Genomic DNA, 24,654 nt, shown 5'->3' with positions numbered 1-24,654 from the left:
GCAGTGCTTATCTTTCCATGCTCGAAGTTGGGGTTGCCATATGTCCAGGAAAACCCAGACATGCCCTCTTTTTGGGGCCAACATGCCCATCTGGGCAGATTTTTACAATTTAAAGGAAATTTCTGGGGTTTTTGTGCTGGGGCTGCCAGGGAAAGAGGTGCGTCAGCAACCCTGTGCAGTCACACACCCCTTTCCCCAGCTCAGACTGGCAGTGGCTCAGGCTGTTTTCTTTTTGCTCTTTAAGATAGGGTAACCCTATCAAAGTACAAGTCTGTTAGGGAGCCCAAGGGCTTGTAAAATCCACCTTAGTCCACTACTAGCTTCCACTGCTCTCTTTGATGTTACCAGTAGGGAGGCAAATGCTGAACTAGGAATGGACAGGGAGTGCAGAATGAACTCACAAAAATCCATACTTATTGACAGATCTTGAAGGTAGGGGTGAAATCTACATGTCTCGACACCCCATTTTTTGGCAAATCATCTCCCACTATTGCAGTCTTGAACCTGGCCCACAAAACCCAGGTCAGAGCTCTTGTTGGTTCAGATGGTGCCGGAAAGTCTAGGAGTTAAAACCAACCCTTGCCCATAGAAGCTATTGCCTCTCCTGTCATCCCACCCAGTCAGAGCCAGGAGAATCTCAGGCTGTACACCAAAGATCTTTAAGATCCCAAGAATCAAGAGCTCAAAGTACCATTCTCTGCCTCTGAGGTTTCAAGCAGAAAACCAAATTATACATTAGCAGGTTAGATCAAGAAGGCCAAGGGACTGGTTTAGTACTGAGGCTTAATCCAAGGAAACATCAGAATGGAAACAGAGGTTTTATTAACAATAAACAGGATAGCAGCATAGAATGGAACCTGTTTACCAGTAGGAGAACAGAACAGGAAAATACTGTATGGTTAAGGATGCAAGCTAACCCAGTCTAATACATTGTTAACCATTAAAGACCTGACAAAAGGTATCAATGAGGAAGGTATAGAACAAAAGGCGAATATGGGTAACTTTATGGCTCAGCAACCAGCGCAGGTCTTCAACAACTAGTAATCTAGACTGTAACTTTCCAGAACAGAGAGTCTCTGAGTGTACATGTGACTACAAAGCTGTGGAATTTTCCCAACTAGCTAACTGGCCATCTTCAGCCAAGACAAAACAACACACAGGTGCAAGTCATGAGAGCACTTGGCAATTAGCCAAGCAAGAAACAGCTTCCTCGTGAGCTCAGCTCTTTACCCAGAAGTCTAAGCTCCCATTAGAACCATCCTTGGAGGGCAAGGCCTAGCAGAAGAACTAGGCCTCTTGACAACTGCCTTCTCAAAAGCCAACACCACAGGTAAGGGGGCTTGGTTCCATCTTTGCACCTCCTAGTTTACAGAGGACAGTCCTTTTTTCCATGGGCTGTCCAGACTGAGTCTGATTTAATGATAAAAGACCATTAGGAAGGGAGAGCAGGATGGGCATTGAACTTGCCTACTGGCAGTTAGCAACTGGAAAGCAAGACAGAGCAGGCAAGCAAGCAGGTCGCTTTCCCCCACTATAATGAGATGCATTCTATTTTTATTTAAATTGCCATGATTATTTCTCAATATGCATTTAAATTAGCATCTCCAAATTTTGAACAAACCTCAGGCCTCTTATGCATTTCTGCTGCAGGTCTGATGATTGCAAAATGAAGGTTCTGCAGAGATATTTAAAATGCAGGGATATCCAGAACATTCGATTTACTGGGCTATTTTATGCATGTCTTGGTAGAAGTCTCCTTGAGTTCAGTGGCACTTATTCCCACTAAAGCACACCTAGGACTGCAGTCTCAGCCCATCATTTGGGGTCTCTTATTCAAAGAATTTACCATGAATGGCTTATGCATGCAGTTTTCTCTCTGGTCCCACCCCCCTTCCTTTGCATTCATTATGAAACAGATGGGGGGATGTTACCATTATCTAGGCACGTAACTCCTATCGACTCCCCCCCCCTTTCAGTTTCTGAGCGATAGCAGGTAAATACGAAAAACTATAAAACTGCATCGTTATCGGAGAGTTGTTTTTGTTTTTTGCTGCGTGGTCCTCAGGTGGCCAACTCAGCAACTAATCACCATTCAAGCTTCTGGTGTGTCGCCTGCTGTGTAAGAATTCAGCGGACGTGAGATTCATTCATTGATTCATTCATTCATTCATTCATTGAAGCCGGGGTGTGGGGGAGTGGATCTTAAAGGGAGAGGAGGCGAGAAAGCGAAGCTGGGGAAATACGGGCAGAGCGAATAAAGACATTTAAGCGAAGGTGCCGGGCGAGGGAAAAAAGACCATTGGGGGAAGGCAGTTAAAAGTATGCTCCATTGACAACTGCGCGCAGGGAAGAGTTAACCGCATCCTCCTGGTTAAGTTTACATGTAAATAGAGAGCAGCTGCTCCGCTCCGGCTCCGGCTGGCCCACTCGTGCCTTTGATTGGCTGCCAATGACATCACTCCCTCCGCTGCTTCTGACACAGGACCCGAAGCAGTGGCGGGCGAGCCATCCCTTAAGAGTTGAGTGGCTCCTCCCCCTTGCCCACCCGCCGCCAATCCCGGGCATCCCCGCGAGGGGGGGCTCGAGCAGCTCCTCCCGGAGAGCCCCTATTGGGGGAGCGCGCTGTCTATCCCTCCCCCGGCCACGCCCTTTTCGAACCTTACATTTACTGTGTAGCAAAAGAGAAAGTAAGTATGTTGCTGGTGGAGATCAATGAAGCCGAGTGAATGGGGGCTTAATGCGTAAATCGATAGCCACAGACGAGCGCCGGGTGCTGGAGGGAAATATTTCTTTATGAAGTAAGTGGGAGACTTGGGTTCCTTACGGAGAGGAGCGGTTGTGGTGCGTAGGTCGACCGCGTAGCGTCTCCTAGAATAAATCTGCCCTATCTTGGGGAAGAGAGAGAGAGATGCCTGTTTGGAAACAAACTGGGAAATGCGAAAAAATGTTGGGGAGCAACGGGAAATAAGGTACTAGCACTGTTATCCGTCCCCGCGCCGGTCTGCGCTTGGAGCCCGCCGACTTGCGTGCGTTTCACCGACTGGATTGTCGGAAACGGAGGCTTTTCTCGTCCGGGATTGCTGCAGTATCTAGGGGGGTAGGGGGGGGGAATCGGAGTGCAGAAGAGGCTCTCCGGAGCAGCATCTCTTGTAGCGCTTCTCTTCCTCCCCCCCTCCTTTTTACGCCTGTTCTGTAAAACGCCTCCCCCCTCCGCGAGGTCCTGAACCAGCTCCGGATCGGTGAGCGTGAAAAGGTGCCTCATTTTGGCTGGGCTCTTTTAACTCCCAAGTCTGACTTCATGGCTTGGCTGGAAATATATTACCTCTGCTGCAGAGATGCAGAGCTCCCCAAATATCTTTGCCATCCTAAGGCAAACAGGGTTCCCTTAGCCGGTCTCCAAATACTTTATTAGTTTCTTTTTTAAAAAAATAAATCCAAACATTAAAAAAACCAAACTCAAACATAACGTTACTGGTCTCGCACGTGATTTGGTTACTAAACTAACCCCTTGTTTTCTCTTTTTGTAAAAAAGAAAAAGGGTACTATTTCCCTTCTCCCGATCTTTGCTTCTCTTATTTCTCAGGAATGCATGGTGTTGTGTTGTTTTTCTCTGTACAATTATTTGTTGTTCTTCACAAATAGAAGGTGGGGAAAGGAAACTTGTTTTCTGTATTTTACATTTCCTCTCCCTTTATTTAATTCATTTTTTTGTGACTCCCCATAGTTGATAAATGGTATTTCCTCTGGTCACAATTTAAACCCATTCTGCAAATACTTCTCTCTCTCTCTCTCTCTCCATTCCTCCTCAGGAGGAGAGAGATAGATGGGGTTTTTATGTTTTCTGGTTTCTTATCCTAGGATAGTGACCCATCCTAATGGAAAGTGTATGTATCGTGGTTTTGAGGAGGGTAGGACATAGTTAGATTATAGAAACAGATAGTAGAATGTAGGGAAGGGAATTCACATTTTTAAAAAGTATTCTTGAATTGGGTTAAATTGTGTAGGTTGTTCTTTGACTGGAGGCACCACACGTTTCCACATGACTGTCCTTAATTTTGTGTCATCCTGTACTTCGTCCAGTTTAAGCAAGCTTAGTAAAAAAAAAAACCACCATCCCTTTTTGAGTCAAATGGGAGTTCTTGATAAGTATGCTTACCCTTTCAGCCTTAAAAGACACTGAGAGGGTGATGTAATAACTTTTTTTAAAAAGTGAGTGTCATTTGACTGACCTCAATTGGACTCTGCCAAATGTCAACGTAATTGGTCATTAAATGAATGCTATAAAACCAATATATATTATGAACTTGCTTGGGGGTGGGAGTTGCAGGGAACTCTGATTTTAGGACAGTGGATCATCTCAGTCTGTCCCTCCTTGTGTTATGGTAGTGATAACTAAGGTATAAGAGCAGGAAGGTTGGGACCTGAATTCTTTGATATTCCAGGCCTGTCATTTTATGAGAGTGTGCTTGTATCTGAATAAATGGCAGTTCCAGAATAGCAGTTCTGCTCATAAGGGATGCATGGCAGCCTCTGTTTCTTATCTCTCATTTCTTTTCAGTATGTGTTCAGATTACTGCCGAACTTCTCTCCCCCCCCCCCCTTTTGGTGGATTTTTACAGGAAGCCAACAATATTGAAAACTGTGTGCTAGGAGGGAGTTAGAACATCACCTCAGGCCAGATTTGGCTGCCCTGCATTATTGATAATTGCTAACAACCCACTGGTCGCTTCTGTCTATTTTTAATTTGCAGAAGGGAGGATAAAGTAGGGGCAGGTTCTTTTCCACAATGAGCTTCCTTCCCTTGGAGCAAGAAAGCCTTGGGTACATGATGGTAGCTGCTCTGCAAGTACCTTTTGGTGTCTGGCCTATGTAATGTGGACTATTTAGGTTAGTCTTCATCGGGCCTGAATATTCTCAAAACATAGATAAAACATCAACATTCTGCACCAAGTTAACCTAATTTCTGCAGCAGCAGAAGAAAATGATTCAATGTGCATATCAATTAAAATTTGCATAAATTATGCCAATTAAGATTTGCACAATCTCCCATTTTTCCCATTATTTATTATATCATCTTTTACCACTTTTCCAAATCCTGCCCTCCCTACAGGGTGCAGAAGCCCTCTACTCTCTGGGAGGCTTATTTAGCAACTTCTCTGCTTGCTTTTTTTTGATAACTGACCACTTATAGCCCTTAATATATTTTTTAGCAATCATAAGGACTATAAAATAGCTTTTTAATGTAAGTGCAGGCTGAGATGCTGCAGCTGAATTCTGTTAGTGACCAGCACGCATTTACTGTGCACCCCCACAACTGCAGCAGACTCGCAGTCCTGGGTTGGAGGCAGCCAATGTGTGGCAGTTTCTGCCATGGCATAAAGGTTGGGATGGATAATTTCCCAACTTCTTACAGTTTTATGATTCCATGTTTGGTGGCTGTGTGCCTTTTAGAATGGCTCTCCCCTTGTTCTATGAAAAACAAAGCATTTGATCAACAATATTTAGAGCATTGCTATCCGGGAATAATGATGGAACTCTTGTGTGTTGCGACATACTTTCTTATTGTCATTTTATTTCCCTCCCCCTTTTAACAGAGAGCTTGAGTTCCTTTTGACTTGCCATTCTCAGCTTCCTCATGCCTCCATCTCCACTAGACGACAGGGTAGTAGTGGCACTCTCCAGGCCCGTCCGACCTCAGGATCTCAACCTTTGCTTAGATTCCAGCTATCTGGATTCTGCCTCTTCTGCCAGCGAGAGCCACGTGAGTCTCCTCAGCACAGCTGTTGTGTCCCTCAAGGCTGCGAATCTGACGTATATGCCCTCATCCAACGGCTCTGCTCGCTCCTTGAGTTGTGGATGCAGCAGTGCCAGTTGCTGCACTGTGGCAACGTACGACAAAGACAATCAGGCCCAGACTCAAGCCAGCACCAGCAGCACTTCTGCCAACGTAGGAACCTCGACCACGTGCCCTGCTAACCAAATGGTCAACAACAATGAGAACTCTGGCCCATTGAGTCCCTCCAGCGGCGTGGGGAGCCCGGTCTCGGGCCCAACCAAGCAGTTGCCTAGTGTCAAAATCATCTATCCCAATGAACTGGCAAAGAAGATGACCAAATGCAGCAAGACCCACCAAGGGCCGGTCATCATCGATTGCCGGCCCTTCATGGAATACAACAAGAGCCACATCCAAGGAGCTGTCCACATCAATTGCTCTGACAAGATCAGCCGGCGAAGGCTTCAGCAGGGCAAGATTACCGTCTTGGACTTGATCTCTTGCCGTGAAGGCAAGGACTCCTTCAAGAGGATCTTTTCCAAAGAAATAGTTGTTTATGACGAGAATACCAATGAGCCAAGCAGAGTCATACCTTCGCAGCCATTGCACATAGTGCTGGAGTCTCTCAAGCGAGAAGGCAAGGAGCCACTGGTTCTCAAAGGTATTTATGACCCATATTCTGCTGCGTTTCTTCTCTCCTTTTCTAGGGATGCAGCAATTTGCCGGGCCACTGGGAAGGCAAAGCTCTGCATGTTCTTGTTTAGATAGTTCAGGATCTCTTGATGCAGGAGGACTTGAAAAAGGAAGGATGTGGTCTTGGTGCCTTTTCCCGTTTCTTAATAGGGTTGTGAGTTTAAGGTTAATCCAAAAGCTAGTGGATGGAGTGCCTTTCCTTGGGATTAATGCTCACAATGTGGTATGCATACTTCTAGCTTTTGCGGGATTCATCCTGGGCTTGATATTTTTCTTAATAGAGATTGGAGAGGCATTTGGTTAAGCCTGTTGTATATTTTCTTTCAGTCTTAATGGTGGTAACTGTTAGAACCATGCCTTCTTCAAAAGCTGGTGGGTTAAGAGGAGGTGCATTAGCCTACAGAAACAGATGAGGGCATCCTTTTTGGAAATGCGAAGTACCCTAAAGAATCAGCAACTGTCCTTGGCACTTAAACTCTCAGGTCCCATGCAAAAATAAACCACGATAACTTTCATGTTAGCAAAGCTGGAGATGAATGTTGGGAAATGTTCTAGGTCCAGAATAATTAGAAGGCAAATTAGGTAGCTTCAGTGAATCTAGGGGCAGGAGAACTACACTGAAGACTGATGAGTCTCTTGTGAGCCGCTTCACAGCATGAGCTCAAAGAGGAAGAAGAGCAAGTGACTGAAACTTCCTGCTTCCTTGTTTCCTTGTGAACATGGAAGTGGAAAGCTCTGAAAGCTATGGGATCCAGGTAGCTTATGGAGATCATGGGTCTTGAAGCTAGTAAGATGAGTTCTGCTCACTATGCTGTGGAGGTAGTGCAAGTCAACTACAGTTCTCTCTTTTTTTGCCATTTTCTAGTAACATATGAAATAGTCAGAGTGACTTTGAAATGGTATGATGGAATAGAGTTCCTAAAAGGTAATATAGATGAGATGGCCCTCTTATGGAAATGGTTATTGATCTTATTGGCCCAGCAACCTGAACACCTTTACAGTACATGGCTATGAAGCTTCATTAATGCAATGGGATTGTGAGTGTGTATTTAGGATTGCCTGTTCGTGGGCTTAGCTTTGTGTTGGACAACACTGGTAACTACTACAGTAAACTGTTACCAGTAATTAAAGTAATTGTGTGCCTTTTTTTTGTTTTGTTCATGTATTAACTAGACCTAATTAGCATCCATGTTTTACTTTAGTGAGCCATGAAGGTTAGCTATGACTTTGCGTGTGCATACAGCAACCGAGAACTGCATTAATCTATTGACAGAATATGGTTTTAGACAAATGTCATGCAATAAAACAAGGTCATTGTGATTGAGAAACCTAACCACTAGAACATCATTTGCAAGAATAGGTGATCATAGATCCAGTGGCTAGAGTTATGGTCACTAGTGTGGCACTTGTGGGAGCAACAGTGCCTTTGAGGACGTCTCCTGTTGCTTCTGAAGCCTCTGAGCACCTCCTCGCTGACCCCTTTGTAATGAGTTGGTGAGGGCAGGGTACCTTTTTCTTTCCTTTGAAAAGTGCATAGAACTGAAGGAGGAAGTTTAAAGAAGAAATGTTCTCTACTTCCTCTTTCAGATCAATATGCTTCTCAAAACTCAGATTGTTACATGAGCAGCTGAAAAGAAAGTATAGCGAGTAAGCGGGTAGACAGGATAGTGGGAAGAAGAGGGTGCCACAAGATTTGGAAGACAGACTGGAGAGAGAAAGAGAAGGTTGTGGTGGGGCCCATACACATACCACCACATGATCCTCATGAAATTGCATCATTTGTAAGGGGGTTCTTCCCTGCATCAGATAATATCTGTCTTTTGACTGAAGGTAAAAGAATCAGTACTGCCATGTTTATTTTTATGTCTGTTTTAAATGATCTTATCTATTACACATTTTTTTAATTATGTACACCATACAGACTTTGGTAATTAAGCAGTATATAAGTAGCCTAAATAAATGATGTGAAAACATGGGTTTGAGGCACAGATGGTATGATGCTCATAATTTTGCAAAGCTTCCCCTCCAAGCTAGTACCAAATCATAGGTCACATCTGTGTCCACAGATGTGTTCTGTGATTTGGTGGTTTTGTTGTCATCCTGTGTACAAATCATGATCTGTGCCTTGCGTCAATGTATTTGTGGTGCTGGCAAGCACCTAAGCAAATTTTTGTACGGAGCAGTCTACCAGTGTAAGCTTTAATTTGGTGATGTTTCTGCGATAAATTCATGCAAATTATGTAAAATCCATTTTAATTCTAGTGGATCCAGCTTTTACCCAGACCCCATGGGAAAAGCAAATAATCTATATGTGTGTGTTGGCTTTCTCTCTTTTTGTCAGGGTGGTGGGGTTGAAAGGGGGTAGGGAGAATCAACCAGAGGGGGTAGTTTCCATAGCACACCTCTCAAAATTCCAGAATATGTCCACAAACCCCCAAAAGGTTGGCAACTGCTGGACTAGATAACCAAAAAACTAGAGGCTGAAAATCTGATTCACCCGATGGTCTCAGCATTCTTTAGGGAGAAGCCACAGTTTCTTAGCAGAGCACATGTTGGCACTAGGGAGGTCCCATATCAACCATTAGCATCTCTTTTTAAACCAGAGTTGGGGAACCTGTGGCCCTGCAGATGTTGTGGGCTACAACATGCACCAACCCTGGATGCTGCACATGCTGGCTGGGGCTGATGGGAGTTGGAGTTATAATCCTTGTGGGAACCAATGAATTGTGAGCACAATATTGGAATAGGAAGACTCTGGTTTAAATTCCCACTCAGTAATGATACTCCCAGGGTGACCTTGGGCCGGTCACTATCTTAGGATCTGACTCATCTCACTCAGAACCATGTATGCTACCATGACTTTATAGCAGAAAAGTTGGGATTTGAATATAATAATTTATTTTAATTCTTTCATGGGGAGGAAAAGTAATAGGTCCTTTAATGAAAACCACAATCTCCAGCTTCTGACTTGCTTTGATTGAAGTATGATGGCCCACCTGTAGGCAATCATTTCCCCTGTAATATGAGAGCTGCATCACACACTGGGGGAGAACTTTACTTGGTGGTAAAGTGCATGATTTGCATGCAGAAGGTCTGGCATCCAATCCCTGGCATATCCAGATAGGCCTTGGGAAGACCTTGGCCTGAGATCTTGGAGAGATGCAACCAAGCAGAGCAGACCATCAGGTAGATGGACCAGTTTTCAGTTACTTGCCCTGCCCTGCCTTCTGGAGGAATATGTGTAGGCTCAGCATAAGTAGGAAGGGGTGCGGGGAAGAACTGGTGAGGTGGCTTTGTTACAGATGAAGCCTGACTGTTGCATTCACTGAAAAGAAGTGGGATGGCGTTCCGCACCACTTTAAGCGCTAATAAATGGGTGGTGATAAACAGGTGCTTAACACAGCTTAATCTCTTGGAGGACATGGTTGCACTTACTGTTAAGTTGTGGTTTGTGTTTGCACACAATATAGTCCAACAGCTAACACCACTCTCCTTATATTCTGAAGACCTGCCAAATTAAGTCCATCACGCAGATATTTTAAATAATATAATAATGATTTTTTTAAATTTATACCCAGCCCATCTGGATGGGTTTCCCCAGCCACTCTGGGTGGCTTAAAGCACATAAAAAATGTAAAATGTTAGACATTAAAAACTTCCCAACACAGGGTTGCCTTCAGATGTCTTCTAAAAGTCAGATTGTTGTTTATTTCCTTGACATTAGAAGGGAGGGCATTCCACAGAGTAGGCACCACTGTGAGAAGGCCCTCTACCTGGTTTCCTGTAACCTCGCTTCTCGCAGTGGGGGAGCCGCCAGAAGGCCCTCGGAGCTGGACCTCCGTGTCTGGGCTGAACTATGTCCCCATCATTTCCACCTTGCGTTCCATGACAGAAGAAAGGTGAGGGTATAAATGTACTAAACAGATAAACAACATGAAGAAGGTATATGTGGAATGTAAATTGTAGTGATAATTGCTGGAACTTACATTAACACCCCATTTGGACCTCCTGCCCTCATACAGACTCATGAAATCCTTTGTATCACCTGAGGAAATTCTACTCAAAGTGGTGACCTGTTTTTAGGGTATGCTTCTGTTATAATGATATATTGTTTGGTGTTTTAGACTCTATGCCACTTAGAGGTTTCTGAAACATTAAGTGGTGCATGAATGTTTTTAAATGGTTAGTTACTGTATTTGTGTATAAAACCAACATGTGAAGAGGGGGACTGAGTAGCCGCACCCTCGAGTAGCTCCTCCTCCTGGTGTCCATACATACAGTGTGACGGTCTTCAGTGACACGGCTTTGCATCCATATTCCATATGCACAAAGACTTCTATGCACTTCATCTGGAACACAGAGCCACCAGCAGGATGGGCTCCCTTGCACAGGTAGATATCTGGAGTGAAGCTACTTGGGAATGATCCCGTTTAGATATGTTTTAGATGTGAATATCATCTGAGTAGCACAATAATAAGTTTATTGTTCTATGTGCACCTTTAGCTTATGGTGAATCACTAAGACTATCTATTGAGAACAGAGATTATAGAGAAAGAATCCATCTCAAATTACCGTCTCTGCTAGCAATCTTGAGACTATAGGAATTGTGAAAGGACACACACAGAGACACAAATTCAAAAATCCATGACTTAGTGCACTGCTGGAATTCTGCCTTAACTATTAGAAAACTGGGGTCCAATAGAACAGTGAATATGTGTATGTGATGGTTGAAATATGACAGGTAGTCCTTAGGAATGAAGTCCCCGGAGTTTCAAAGGCTTAGGTTGCCTCTTAGTCCTTGATTGCATCATTTGGGAGGGAAAAGAATCCTCACAATGTCACCCAGCAAACGCTGTTCTGGCCCTGCTCTGAAGCTGGGAGTTTTAAAATTAGCCAAAAGCACTTAGCCGCTTGATCTAAAGAAGCTTTAGAAGAAAAGATTAATTTTTTTTCTCCCCTTCTGCCAGCTAGGAAAAATTGTGGGTAGAGATCAAGGGATTAATGCTGCAGGGTTGTTGTTTTTTTTTTACTTAACGGTGGCCAGAAAAAAGAGTGAGCAGGAAAGGGAGCGATGGCCACATCTCCATATGTTCTTTTTAAAGCAGCAGTGCTCAAAGGCGAGGACAACAAACGAAAAGCCCCTTTCTCATCCCTGCCTTGTTTGGAAGTGTGATCTGGACCGGGGAGACATAATAAGGCTCTGCTTCAGCATCTGTGCTTGCAGTGTGGCCAGAGAGGTGTTTGTTATTCAATTTCACTTGTCGGATGGAATTTTTTCCATCATGCTTCAGTAGCTCTTAATGTCGTGCATGTGATGCAATTTTTGTTTTTAGAGTTTGAACTAAAACTGAAGCTGGGCTCTAAAGCCCCTCTTGCTTTTAACGTTGAGTGAGGCTCTTGCCTTGACTGCGATCCAGTCATAATTTATGGCTGGCCCATCTGATCTTCCCAGTTTATGTTTGTAAACATTGGTTGCTAACTGCCCCATCCAAGTTTGTCCCGCCCCCCCCCCCCCATCCACTGATCCAGTGCCATGTTCTCCATGTTTGGTGCTGCCTGTCAAGCAGGCAGCTCTCTGTTGCCATTTCAGTGGTACAGTGTCACACAGAGGAGAAACTGATCAGAGGGCCCTGGCCCCTAGGGATTAAATTACAGGCTTAATTTACAGCTCTGGCTGGTGACCTCGATCAAATATATATTCCTTTTCTAGACGTCTAGTGCTCTCTTTTTTTTTTGCTGGTGCTCTGTGATGTGCAGAAATGTGGCAATTCCAATAGAAGGCCAGGCTGTCCTTTTGTTAAAATACAGCTGAAATGTGTCCACTGGAATATAGATTTGAAAACACCGGTTCGGTTTCATTACATTTCTAGCTCGTTCTTCCTGTGTCTCTCTGGCTGATGGGAATTGTATTCGTAGCAATATGCATAGGGCCACTAGATTAGCTACTCTTTCTCTAAGGATCTCAGGTTACCCAATTCTCTCCTGTGATATGATGATCTAGGTTAGTCTTTGAGGTGGTGGTTGCCTCCCAGAGAGTTCATAACTGGGCAGGGGTTTGAACGTGGATCTCCTCATCTTAAATATGAACTGGAGCCTTGATCCCATGCTTTATACAGCGAGACTTTCTAACAGGGTTTTGAAGGAGAAAAAATACATTAAAGCACTCTGCAAAATTAACAGCTTGTGCATGCATTATAATGAGTAGATATGAAGTGGCCCTGATTCAAGGGAGTCATGCTTAGGCAAGGGACTTGTGCCTGCAGAGGAGATGATTTTGTTGCTAAAGCTGAGAACCACTGTTTACCCATCACCTTTGCTGGGTGAAATGCAGCACTGGAAAGGGCTAATAGTCGTCTGCTTTATTGTTGTATTTATTACCCAAATAATCGTATGGTGGGTTACAACAATTTAAAATTCAGAATTAAAAAAACAGTTAAAACAATGAACAGGGTGGGTCTTCCTGAAACACATATCTCACACGTGTCAAAGGCCAGAATAAAGGGCCATATCTTCATCATCATTCACTGAAAGCCACATACAGTAATGAGGAAGCGAGACTCACCTCTATGGGGAGGGAATTCCACAACTCAGGGACTGCCATAGAGAATGCCACCTCCCACCCCAAACTTCGAAGGGAGGCAGAACTATCAAGAGGACCCCCTCTGCTGATCTTAATGCCAGAGGGACCGTAGGGGAAGAAGGGATATTTCAGATATTTTGGGACCGGTCATTTAGGGCTTTGAAAACCTACATAAGCACTTTGAATCGGGCCTAGAAATGAGCTGGAAACCAATGCAGTTACTTTAGAACAGGGATTATGAGAGTTCTAAAGGCAACTCCAGCCAGTAGTCTTGCTGATGGACCAGGTGATGTTTCTGAGTTGTCTTCAAGGGCAGCCTTGCATAAAGTGCACTGCAATAATCCAATCTGGAAGTTAGCAGAGCATGGAGCATCATGGCCATGTGTTCTTTGCAGCCGGGCTGCAGTTCTTAAGAGTTAAGTGACGTGTTGACCAGTAGGCCACTGCAAGTACCATGAATGGCTCGCAGCTGCTTCTTAAAACAGAAATAACAAATTTGTCTTGAGGCCGAACCTTTCCCAACATGGTGCCTTCCAGTTGCTGTTGGACTCCAACTTCATCAGCCCCGGCCAACATGGCCTGTGGTCAAAGATGATGGAAGTTATAGTCCAAAATATCTGTAGGGCACCTGGTGGGCAAAGCTGCTATACTATAATACAATGGCAGTGACCTTGGGACAGGTGTTATAGATGGACACACTCTTTCCTATCAAATGGATAATTTGGGCTGCTATTTTCAGGTGAGCCCTCTCTCCCTCCTCCAGTGCACCTTCTTCTGAAATTCTTCATTGTCACGCCTGACACTTATCCTTTCTCTCTTGCTCCAAAGGCGTTTGGAACGTTCCTGAGATGTTAGCTATGGAATGTGTGTTTTTTTTTAATCCATGGTTAGTTTTTGTTTCTGACTTGTAAATCACAAGCTTTGATAGAGAGTGGCCCCTTCATAACAGAGAGTGAATGGTGGTTGAGAGTCCCAAGCTAGCCTGCTGCAATTTTGGGCGGTCTCAGCTGTGCTCCATGCCGTTCCTCCTGCATTTGGCTTCTAAGTTTGATGTGTGCAGTCTTCCTCCTCGGTCCCTTTAAGAAGATACCTATCATGTGACTCTTCTAACCAAAAAGCCGTTTCTCGAGCGGATTCCTTTCTTTGAACATCATGTTTTTCTTCCTGCAGCTCCTGATACAGAACTGAGAACAGCCTATGGTGCGATATTTGCGAAATGACAACTCTCTTTGAGCAAAGCTTTGCTTTCTTAGCAATTTTTGGAAGGGTTGTCATCCCCAAAGACGAGTAGATGACTCACACTTGGTGTTACTGAGGTGGCTTAGTGAGATTGTACTACTGAGATCATGTTCTACAAACTTTCAGAGCTATATTGGCCTAAAAGCAATTGCTCCTTTAGTCCAATGCAGATGTAATATTTGCTAATCTCTTACCACGGTTAAGGGACTGGTGCACTCCTCTCTCAGATGACAAAACTTGCCGCTCTTCATTTGTCAGCCTTAACTGTGGTTGGTGTTTAACATTTGCATGAGTGCTAATCTGTGGCCAATACGACTTGGAGCTGGCCTTTAATTAGGTTGGAGTAGGGCTCTCAGTGGTAGGGCAGCTGTTTTACATGCAGAAGGTCCCAAGTTCATTCCCTGGCAGCTCCAGGTAGGGCTGGGAATGTCTCCTGTCTGAGAACCTGGAGAATCGCTGCTAGTCAGTGTTGGCAGGTTTGCCAATCTAACTTTTATAAAGTAGCTTCCTGGGTTTTGTAAACCCCAATTAAGAGGCATCCCAATATGTCTTTACAATGGTTAGGGCAGGTGTTAAATTGGGTTAAAATGAGCAATGAAGGAAATGAGGCATTTGTGCTGGAAAGTGGAAGGGGCAATGTTGGAGGGGCAATGTTGCAGGATCAAATCTGGCTACGGGGTTCTGGAGGATGTTTGCTCATGCAGTCTTCTCCTCATTTAGAGAAAGAATGGAATTATAGTATTATAGTATTAATGGATTGGGAGGGGGCTGTTTTTATACATGCAGGGACCCTGTGCAAGGCTAGCTTCTTAATCTAAGGGTCCAGAATTTCCATAAGGGAAGCTTGCGAATTACTAGACACAGCAGTGTCTTTTTGTGAGAGAATGGAAAGCATAATGGATGAAAAAGTCCTGGAAAGCTCATAAATAATCTATGTTATGCTCTTTCCTAGAAGCTGGCAGGTACAGGTGTTGGCAGACCTTGCTGTGTAACACATTGCTACAATTTCAGGGGCCCCTGAATGGATAATATATTAAGTGTTCTCTGCACTGTCCCTTTAAATCCAGCCCAGGCAGTGTCCTCCCATTTTTCTAGGAGGCCTGTCTGTAGAACCCTGCCAAGGAGCTATTACTCAGCCTGATAGTTGAACCTTGACTACTAGAGCCTGAATCCAGCAGGCAGGGCAAGGCTGTCAGCAGGACATGTCAATGGATGTGGAGGAGAAGTGAAGGTGACCATAGGCTCCCCCCCCCCATTGTCAGATTCTGAGCAGGGCTGTGGCAGAGCTGCATGCGGAGGGTTCCTACTTCGATTCCAGGCACCTGGGAAGACGTTGTCTAAAACCCTGGAGAGCTGCCGTCAGTCAGTGGCGACAACACAGGAATCGATGACCTGGGATACGGATGGCGCTATGGTTAAAGCACTGAGCCTCTTGGGCTTGCTGATCGGAAGGTCAGCAGTTCGAATCCCTGCGACGGAGTGAGCTCCCGTTGTTCTCTCCCAGCTTTTGCCAGCCTAGCAGTTTGAAAGCATGCCAGTGCAAGTACAGTGGTACCTCAGGTTACAGGCGCTTCAGGTTACAGACTCTGCTAACCCAGAAATAGTACCTCAGGTTAAGAACTTTGCTTCAGGATGAGAACAGAAATTGTGCAGCGGCGGCAGCAGGAGGCCCCATTAGCTAAAGTGGTACCTCAGGTTAAGAATAGATCTCCAGAACGAATTAAGTTCTTAACCCAAGATACGACTGTAGATAAATAGGGTCTGCTGCGGCGGAAAGGTAAACGGTGGTTCCGTGCACTCTGGTTTCTGCCATGGTGTCCCGTTGCGCCAGTAGCGGTTTAGTCATGCTGGCCACATGAAGCTGTCTGTGGACAAGCACCAGCTTCCTCAGCCTGAAAGCACGATGAGCTGCAACCCCATAGTCACCTTTGACTGGACTTAACTGTCCAGGAGTCCTTTACCTTTACCTTTTTACCTATAAGGCAACTTTTGAAGTCCCATGGTCCCTGCTTATAGGAGCCACATGGCATGAATGCAGACCTAGTTAAACCATGGAACTTGTCCCACAGGCAACCAACACATTTCCTGCTTGCAGGCTTCCCATAGACATCTTGGTTGGCCACTGTAAGGGCAGGATGCTGGACTAGATGGGACACTGACCTGACCCAGCAGGCTCCTGTTATGTTCTTAATTACCAGGGTTAGGCCGTTATCTGAGCCTACCCTGATGACCCCTTTAAAACTTGTCCACATCTGCCCTGCAGTAAAGCTGTCCATGCTACTTGTAAGGATGCTAGAAGGTGACCACGCTACTGTAAGGAGCGCTCTGCAGGACAGTCTTGCTAGTGTCAGCCTGAGTGAGAATCATAGCATTGTAGAGTTGGAAGGGACTATGAGGGTCATCAAACCCCTACAATGTAGGAACCTTTTGCCCACCATGGGGCTCAACCCACAACCCTGAGATTAAGAATCTCCTGTTCTACCAACTGAGCTATCCAGTCAATTATTTTCTCTACATCCCTAAATTTTGGGTTCTCTGTAAAATGGGCTAGAACTCCACTCACCGCTTCAGCATGTAATCACTTGGTGAGTTACTTCCTAGTTAAAGAGATGCCAATATTTACACAAAGGCATCTTGGGGATGTGTGTGCCATGTTCCTCCCCACAGGAGCACTCATCATGCTCTATCGTGCGCTTTCTCATGTCCTGCCAGGATTTTCCATCAAGGTTCTTGTTGGCTGTTCTCTCCAGCTTTTAGGCCTCTGCCAGGTTTGTTCATATAAATAGCTTTGCCAGGAGCGTTCGTTTTCTTCCACTGGACATTTGATAGCTTCTTTCAATTTTAAATGAATTATACTTTTGAAATGGCTTTTGAAATGCACATTCGAAATTAAAAATGGTGTGTGAGTGCCATTTTTATTCTTAAACCCACATTGTGTTTTCAGAATACGTGAAGATTGAGAAGCAGAGATCAAGACGGTCCCCCTGACTTGGGCAAGGCCATTTGTTGTGTGGGTCAAAAATGATTACATTGTTTTTGGCATTTCACAAGAACAGCCTGCTGGATCAGGCCATTGGCCCATCTAGGCCAGCATCCTGTTCTCACAGTGGCCAATCAGATGCTTGTAGGAATCTGGTAAGCAGGACCCGGGCACAAGAGCAGTCGTCCCTCCTGTGGTTTCCAGCAATTGTCATTCAGAAACATTACTGCCTCTGACTATAGAGGTAGAGTAGAGCCATCGTGGCTAGTAGCCACTGATAGTCTTATCCTCCATGAATTTGTCTGGTCCTTTTTTAATGCCATCTAAACTGGTGGCCATCAATGTTTTTATCATCCTTGGTTCCAGTGTTGGAAACTCAGATACAGTGGAACCTTGGGTTGCGAATGTGATCCATGCAGAAGGCGTGTTCACAACCCCCAGCGTTCGCAACCCGCAGTGCTGTGTCTGCGCACACGCGGGTAAAGATTTGGCGCTTCTGCGCATGCACAAAGCGCAATTTAGCGCTTCTGCACGAGTGCCGAAACCTGGAAGTAACCCATTCCGGTACTTCTGGGTTTGGCGCGATGCGCAACCCGAAAACACATAACCTGAAGTGTATATAACCCAAGGTACCACTGTATATATAAGCCATGCACCAAATGGCTCCTTAAACCAAGGTTGCAGTCACCAAAACAGAATGTCTAGTTGCCATTCGGGGACAAGAGAGTTCTAAAGTCTTATTTTTCAAATGATGGACTGACTGAGATTATCAGTTTAACATCTGGCTAGTTCAGAGGACAACCTTGAGCTAGGAACTCTAATAACTTAAAGAAGAAAAGTCACTTGACCAAGGGACAGTCCACATATCTACGGGCCTATTCCGGCCTCCTGCTCAGGCTGCACAGAAATAATAACCTTGTTATGCTGAATTCGTATTTTGCACAATTTGTATATGGTGTTTGTTTGATAATGTGTGATTTGCTATGCCTATTAAAGGATTGACAGACAGAAATAATAATAATAATAATGTTATTATTTGTACCCTACACACTTGACTGGGTTGCCCCAGCCACTCTGGGTGGCTTCCAGCATATAGTAAAACATTTTGGTTCCAGAAATTCATTCCAATTGTGCAGATAAAATGTAACTGATAGAATTCTACAGAATGGGGTATTAGTGTGCGAAAACAGTCCAGATCCTATGGCAGGCACCTCCAGATGGTGGAGATGTCAGGCACAATCCTGGAGCCCACGCTTATTCACTTGGTCACAAGTGGTCGAAAGCCAAGTGTGAAATGCACCTGGCTAATTTTGAACACTGCTTGGTTCACTATTCAAGTGGAATACGTACTTGGTCCCCTTTTATGCTCATCTTGAGAAAAACAGGCTGTTTGATGTAGGAAGTCTGGGAGTTAAAACTGAAATTGATGATCAGGGGAATCACAGGCTATAGCCCTTGGACTGTACTATTTCAGACTGAGAGTAGGGGAGTACGCGTCAATGCTCCTTAAGAACTACTGAGCGAGGAGTAGGCTCAAATACCATCTGCTTGGTTTTTCTTACTGTATATCTCCAGGAGTGAAGAAGCCAGGGGATGGCTTCCTGCTGAGAGCTGAGCAGCCAGGGTGAGGGCCTGGAATATCCCTGAAGGGCCCTGCCTCCCCTGTCGTGACAGCCCTGTTTCCAGACAACAACAATTCCATTTTAGTGTTAGCGTTGGCTGGGTTCCAGGGCCACATAATGAATAAAGGGTAGAATTATTATATGGGCAAAGTAACTCTCTTCCCCTCCCCAGCTTTAGTCACAAGCCTTTTGAGAAATGCTGGAGAAGGAGAACACAGATAACATTGCAGCTGAGGGAAGGGCACCCTTGGGATTGCCAACTTTTGGCCGGCTGCTGCTCTTGTACTTCATCTGTAGACTTTAGGAGGTGGTGATGCTCTGTTCCTTGCTGTAAAAAAAGCTGACTTCTGCATCACAGTTGCTGTAAACATGGTTGTTTTTCATTAAACCTGCGGCTTAAGTAAAATGAGCTTTCTCTACCTTTCACAGGGTTTCAGATCTCTAAATCCACCCAAGGAGATTCTTACGTCGCCCCTCTTCCAAATCGCTGAATGTTGCCCTTTGTGTTGTCTTAATGCTCACATAATCCCCCACATGACAGCACCAGCTGCTGATTTTGTTTCGGAACGAGGGCTGCAATGAAGGGCAAACAGTCAGTGTTGCATTAGATATCAATACCCGGCTGGCTGGATGAAGGAGCGAATCAGCACTAAAATCCCCAAATGGGCAGATTAATATTTCATACAAGTCCCTTTCTGAGTGCTCAGTGCAGACACGTGTGCTGACTAAGTCTGTGAAAGTGATCAAGCACCTTCAGCTTATGTAAAAAATGAGGCACATGCTTTAATGCCTTGGTCTTTTGGATTTCCTCTCCATTGTTTCAGAGTCGAAGCACATAGACATTTATGTTCTGTATAGGTAATTTTCAGAGAATATGCTTTTGAACCACAGAATAGGGACCTCCCAGGGGTCATCTAGTCCAACCCTCTGCAATTCAGAGATCTCAACTAAAGCACCCAGGACAGATGGCCACCCAACCTCTGCTTAAAAAAACTCCAAGGAAGGAGAGTTCATAACTTCCTGAGGGAGACTGTTCCTTAACATTCCCCCATCATCCAAGGAAAGTATATTTCTGTGAAAAAGGTAAGGATCCTGAAAATGTAGCGATGGGCAAAAAGCCCAGGGCTTCCTCTGGAAAATATATAGGCCTTTGAGCAATTTGGTTGCATGCAGAACTGCTCCAAGGCAGAGATGGTGGACTTGTGGCCCTCCAAATGTTTTGGGGCTACAGTTCCCAGCGCCCTCAGCCAGCATGGCCAATGGTTGGGGAAAACGTGAGTTATAGCCCAACGACAACTGGAAGGGCCACATAGAGTTGTAGGGTTGGAAGGGACCACAAGGGGCCCTGCAATGCAGGGATCTTTTTCCCAACGTGGGGCTCAAACCCGCGACCCTGAGCTTAAGAGTCTCACACTCTACCAACTGAGCTATCCAGCATCCTCAGGTTTGTGCTTCTTTGCAATGGAAGGGGAAATCACCTTGGCTAAAGGGAATAAGGTAACAGATGCAGAGGGTTCAGGGTGTGAGCACAATGGAAGTGGCAGGCCTTTCTGTACTTCTGTTCGGCATGCGGAAGATCATGCAGAGGTTCTCAGAAAGTCACAGCTGGGCAGAAAGGAAGAGCAGGACAGGGCTATCAGGCTTGGTTCCTACCTCTTTGGGTTTCCCAGGAACATCTGGCTGATCACTATGGAAATGTAGTCTGGAATAGATAGACTTTTGTTCTGATCCAGCAGAGAGCTCTTTAGTGGGAATTAGATATCTTTGGCAGTGATATCAGTTTTCCTTTCTGGGGAGAAAAATCCTGTGCAAATTAGGCTAATTTGCATAGGGTAATTTGCATGGGTTCCCCCCCCCCCCGATGCCCTGGAGAGTGACCTAGTTTAGCATGTTTGTTTAACATGCATTTTGTAAACAAAGCTTAGAAACGTTGAAGCCACCAAGTCTAATACTGTATTTTCAGTTGGTGCCCCTCCATTTTCTGCCCCACTCCTCATCATGGATGGTGGGCAAAATGAGCCACTATGAGTTCTTCCTCCAAGAATGTCCACATGGCCTCATTTTTTTTTTTGTTACAAACCTTTTATGTGTGCAACTGCGCATACACACATTGCGTGAAACCAGGAAGTGACCCAAAAATGTCGCCAAAAGGGGGGGGCAGAACGGGGCAGGGCAGAGACAGAATGGGGGGGGGTGCAGGCTTTTCAAATATACAGGATTTCACTGATGCACGTGGTGCCTTGAAACGTAACACCTGCATAAATGGGGCCTGTGTGCATGTACACGTTTATTTTACTTCCACATGCTTGCGCTTGGTTTGTATGGCTATGGGGAGTCTGGTCCCCAGTCTCCATGGGAAAGGCAGGTCTTGAGGAGGAATTTGATGGAAGGAAGATGTGGCACCATGTAGGTGCACTAGAAGTAGTGAGAAGGGTGGGGTGTAGTTCAGTTCACATTTAAAGGTGAACCTACTTGATTTGCACTTCTGGAAATGATACATTGGCCAAAACAGAGCCACCCTTGGAAATTTGCACTTCTCTGAATTTTGAAATGCAGTTCTTCCTCTAAGTCAGGTGTGGGGAACTTATTGGCTTTCAAAATGTTGCTGAACTACAACTCCCATAATCCCCAGCCAGCATAGTCAATGGCCAGGGATGATGGGAGTTGTAGCCCAGCAGTATCTGAAGGGCCAAAGGTTCCATACACCAGATCTAGGTGGTGTGTTCAAAAATGGAAAAATGAGCAATATAATATTAATATAACATTAAGACATGGCAGTTAATAACTGGATCAAAATTAAAATGTGTTGAGACTTCCTTGAAAAGTCATTAATGACAGGGCCATGTGCATTTCATGAGAAAGCATATTCTATAAATATGGAGCCAAAATTAAAAAGGCCTTGTACCCATCAGTCCTAACCCCCTTTTATTGATGGACTAGAGTGCAGGCCTTCTGAAACTGGTTGTAGAATTTGCACAGATGCATATGGGAGCTGGTAGTCAAAGCTAGAGCAATATGCTCTGACGTTTGATTCCCACAAGCATTCTTCCTGCTGCACTCTGTACCATTTTGGAGTTTTCGAGGTCTCTCTAAAGGCAGTCACGTGTAAAGCATATTGCAAGATTCTAGTGCACACATTCTCAAAAGTGCCATCCTTATTAGCCATATGGCATCAGTGGGCTTGGGAGAACCCTAGGATTTGCAGGAGCAGGAAAACATTGGGGAGGGGATCCTAAGGGTTGGGTGTAGAGGGAGGATGACCCAAAATTAGTCTGAGCATGCTCTGTGAGTGCAAAATGCTGACTGCTGGAGCAAAAAACTAGGAGGGTGTAGAAATCAAAGGGAGTGTTTTTGGAAAAGGCATGGCTGGCTGGCTAAAAGATTGAACAGGAATGCTCCACACTGCATTTTGTTGTCTGTCTTGCTTAAGGGGGCAAATCTCAATCTTTTTTCTTACCTTTCATTTCTCTTAGTTAAACTTTGATTAGATCAAGCCCCCTGAACTTCCTTTCCTCTGAAATTCCCTCCATCTGATAGCAATTTCTTTAATTTGGTGGTCCAGATTTAAGATGCGGTGACACCTCTCTAGCACACTAGAGTACTACAGTGGTACCTCGGTTTACAAACTTAATCCATTCCGGAAGTCTGTTCTTAAACCAAAGCCGTTCTTAATCTGAGGCACGCTTTCCCTAATGAGGCCTCCTGCCGCCGGTGCCCTTCCACCATTCGGCTTCCGTTCATAGACCAAGGTAAAGTTTTCTAACAGGAACACTACTTCCAGTTTTGCGGAGTTCGTATACCGAATAGTTCATAAACAGGCCTGTTCTTAAACCGAGGTGCCACTGTACTACTCAGTATTTGATGCTGTAAAGTTAGAGTGTCCTAGTCTCTAATATTGCTCTATTATCGGCAGAGTATTTTGTTTCGCTTAGAGGGGTGTGAACTCTTCCCTGGCAGGAAATACCTTTGATCTTAACTGAAGTATTAGATCTTTCCCCAGAAATTGCTACAGATGTTTCATTTCAGAGGAGCCTCCCAATTTGGCTCCAGTCTTGCTTCAGGGGAAATTGTGTGGCATTTCTAGTTCTGTGTTGCTTTAATCAGCCTGTGGGTTCCTTGAGCCCAGTGGACAAACAAAAACAAAGATCTAGTTGTTCTCTACAGTGACTCGAGTTAGAAAGAGAGGTCTCCTTTAATCTAGAGAAAGGGTTTTCTGAGACCTAGTTAGATATTACATGCTAACATATTTGTTGCATCTGCTGACTTGAAGAGAGGGGAACAAATCTGTAACGACTTCCAGAGGGACAACCATGTTCAGCTGTTGCAAGCAGGATCGAAGGATCTGTCAGTTTCTTCACTTTTATCATTTTTCAAATCTTGAATTCAGTTCGCCACTTTTCTGCATCAGTTTGTTAAGTCTTTAATGGGAATTCATTATTTTAGTCTGCATTTCTCCTAACAGGACACATTTTTGAATGTAGAATTGTAGAGTTGGAAGGGACCCCAAGGGTCAGGTAGTTTCCCCGGTTTACTGCTTTTTTGCATATTTGACTTTTCAAAAATAAATGCATTTTTTTTACATACACATTTCCCTAACATGCACAGTGTATATACATTAGTTGGAGAACTGCATCACAAAAATTGGAGGATTGTGAAGACTGATGCAATTTGGTTTTCACATTCTTATGGGATGTGTGAATTAGAGCCATTAATGAATTAAAATGGAAACCAAACTAAGTTTCTCCCCGCACCCACCCCAACTATAGCAGTGGGTCTTGTAGCACCTTAAAGCCTACCAAATTTATTATGGCATACGCTTTTGTAAACTACAGTCCACTTCATCTGACATGTTAATCAGGAATTGCAGGTCTACACACACACACACACACACACACACACACACACACACACACACAACTTTTGGGGGACTGTAAACAGAGGTTGGAAAGAAATGAATATGTAGTCAAACAAAAAGAGCACTATATCATGATTAAGATGAGAGAGACACTTCCTCTTGCCTTTCTTTAATTCAAAGCATTTTTAGCATTGTATACTCCACACAGTAAATTACTAATATAGCTATAACAACTCCACCATTAATATTCAACATTGTAAACAATACAAAATCATACTGAGATCAGTTTACAGTGTTGAGGGGTTGTTAACCTTCCAGAATAAAAACGTCATCTTAAAAATATGAGGTTGGGCATTTATGGGCTTTCTTGAGGGAAATTATTTCAGACTGCTGCTACTCCAGAATATCCATCATCCTATTCTGTGTGAAAGAAATTTCCTGGAATTGTTCTGCCTTATTTCTTCCATTTCTCCACCATGGAGGAATCCCTACAGCCAGTGGTTCTAAACTACGATGAAAAGAACCAGCAATATAGTCAGTAAGTGCTTGTACCAGCCCAGTGAAACCTAACTGATTCATTGACCCCAGGCGCAAGATTCCATTGGAGCAACCAGTTTGTAAAAGGCAATGTCCTGCTGCTTTAGAGACTGGAGATGCTTGGGTAACTAGGAGCAATGGCAATCCTCTGAAAAAGTTGTCTTGTGTTGGACTAGAGTTCAAGGGTTGAGCCTTAAACCAACACAGGCAACTCTGCTTTTCGGCAGCCAGAAACATCAACATGTATTATGTACAATTTAGCACACACAGCACATATTTAATTTATGTGTTTAAAAATATGAATGCCCTAGCTTTATTCAAACAGTCATTCCAAATATACCCATGTTGATATAGCTGCAGGCTTCTGCATCATCC

At 44.4% G+C, this 24,654-nt stretch overlaps 1 protein-coding gene across 2 annotated transcripts in view; it reads left to right on the top strand.

The window, feature by feature from the left end:
- The first annotated feature begins 2,662 nt into the window (after positions 1-2,662).
- DUSP10 (dual specificity phosphatase 10) overlaps positions 2,663-24,654 on the top strand; it is a 49,149-nt gene continuing 27,157 nt past the window's right edge. The window contains exons 1-2 of one of the 2 annotated variants that reach the window (XM_028724589.2): positions 2,663-2,798; positions 5,595-6,434. In XM_028724589.2, the coding sequence (XP_028580422.1) occupies positions 5,636-6,434 (799 nt within the window). In that variant the 5' untranslated portion in view covers positions 2,663-2,798; positions 5,595-5,635. Of the gene's footprint in view, positions 2,799-2,832; positions 2,970-5,594; positions 6,435-24,654 lie in introns of those variants that run through there. The other variant, XM_028724590.2, reaches the window with a different exon arrangement.

This window comes from Podarcis muralis, chromosome 3 (genome assembly GCF_964188315.1).
Source record: "Podarcis muralis chromosome 3, rPodMur119.hap1.1, whole genome shotgun sequence".
Classification (NCBI taxonomy): Eukaryota; Metazoa; Chordata; class Lepidosauria; order Squamata; family Lacertidae; genus Podarcis; species Podarcis muralis.
The sequence above is the reverse complement of the archived record's forward strand: the minus strand, read 5'-3'. Positions and strand labels throughout refer to the sequence as shown.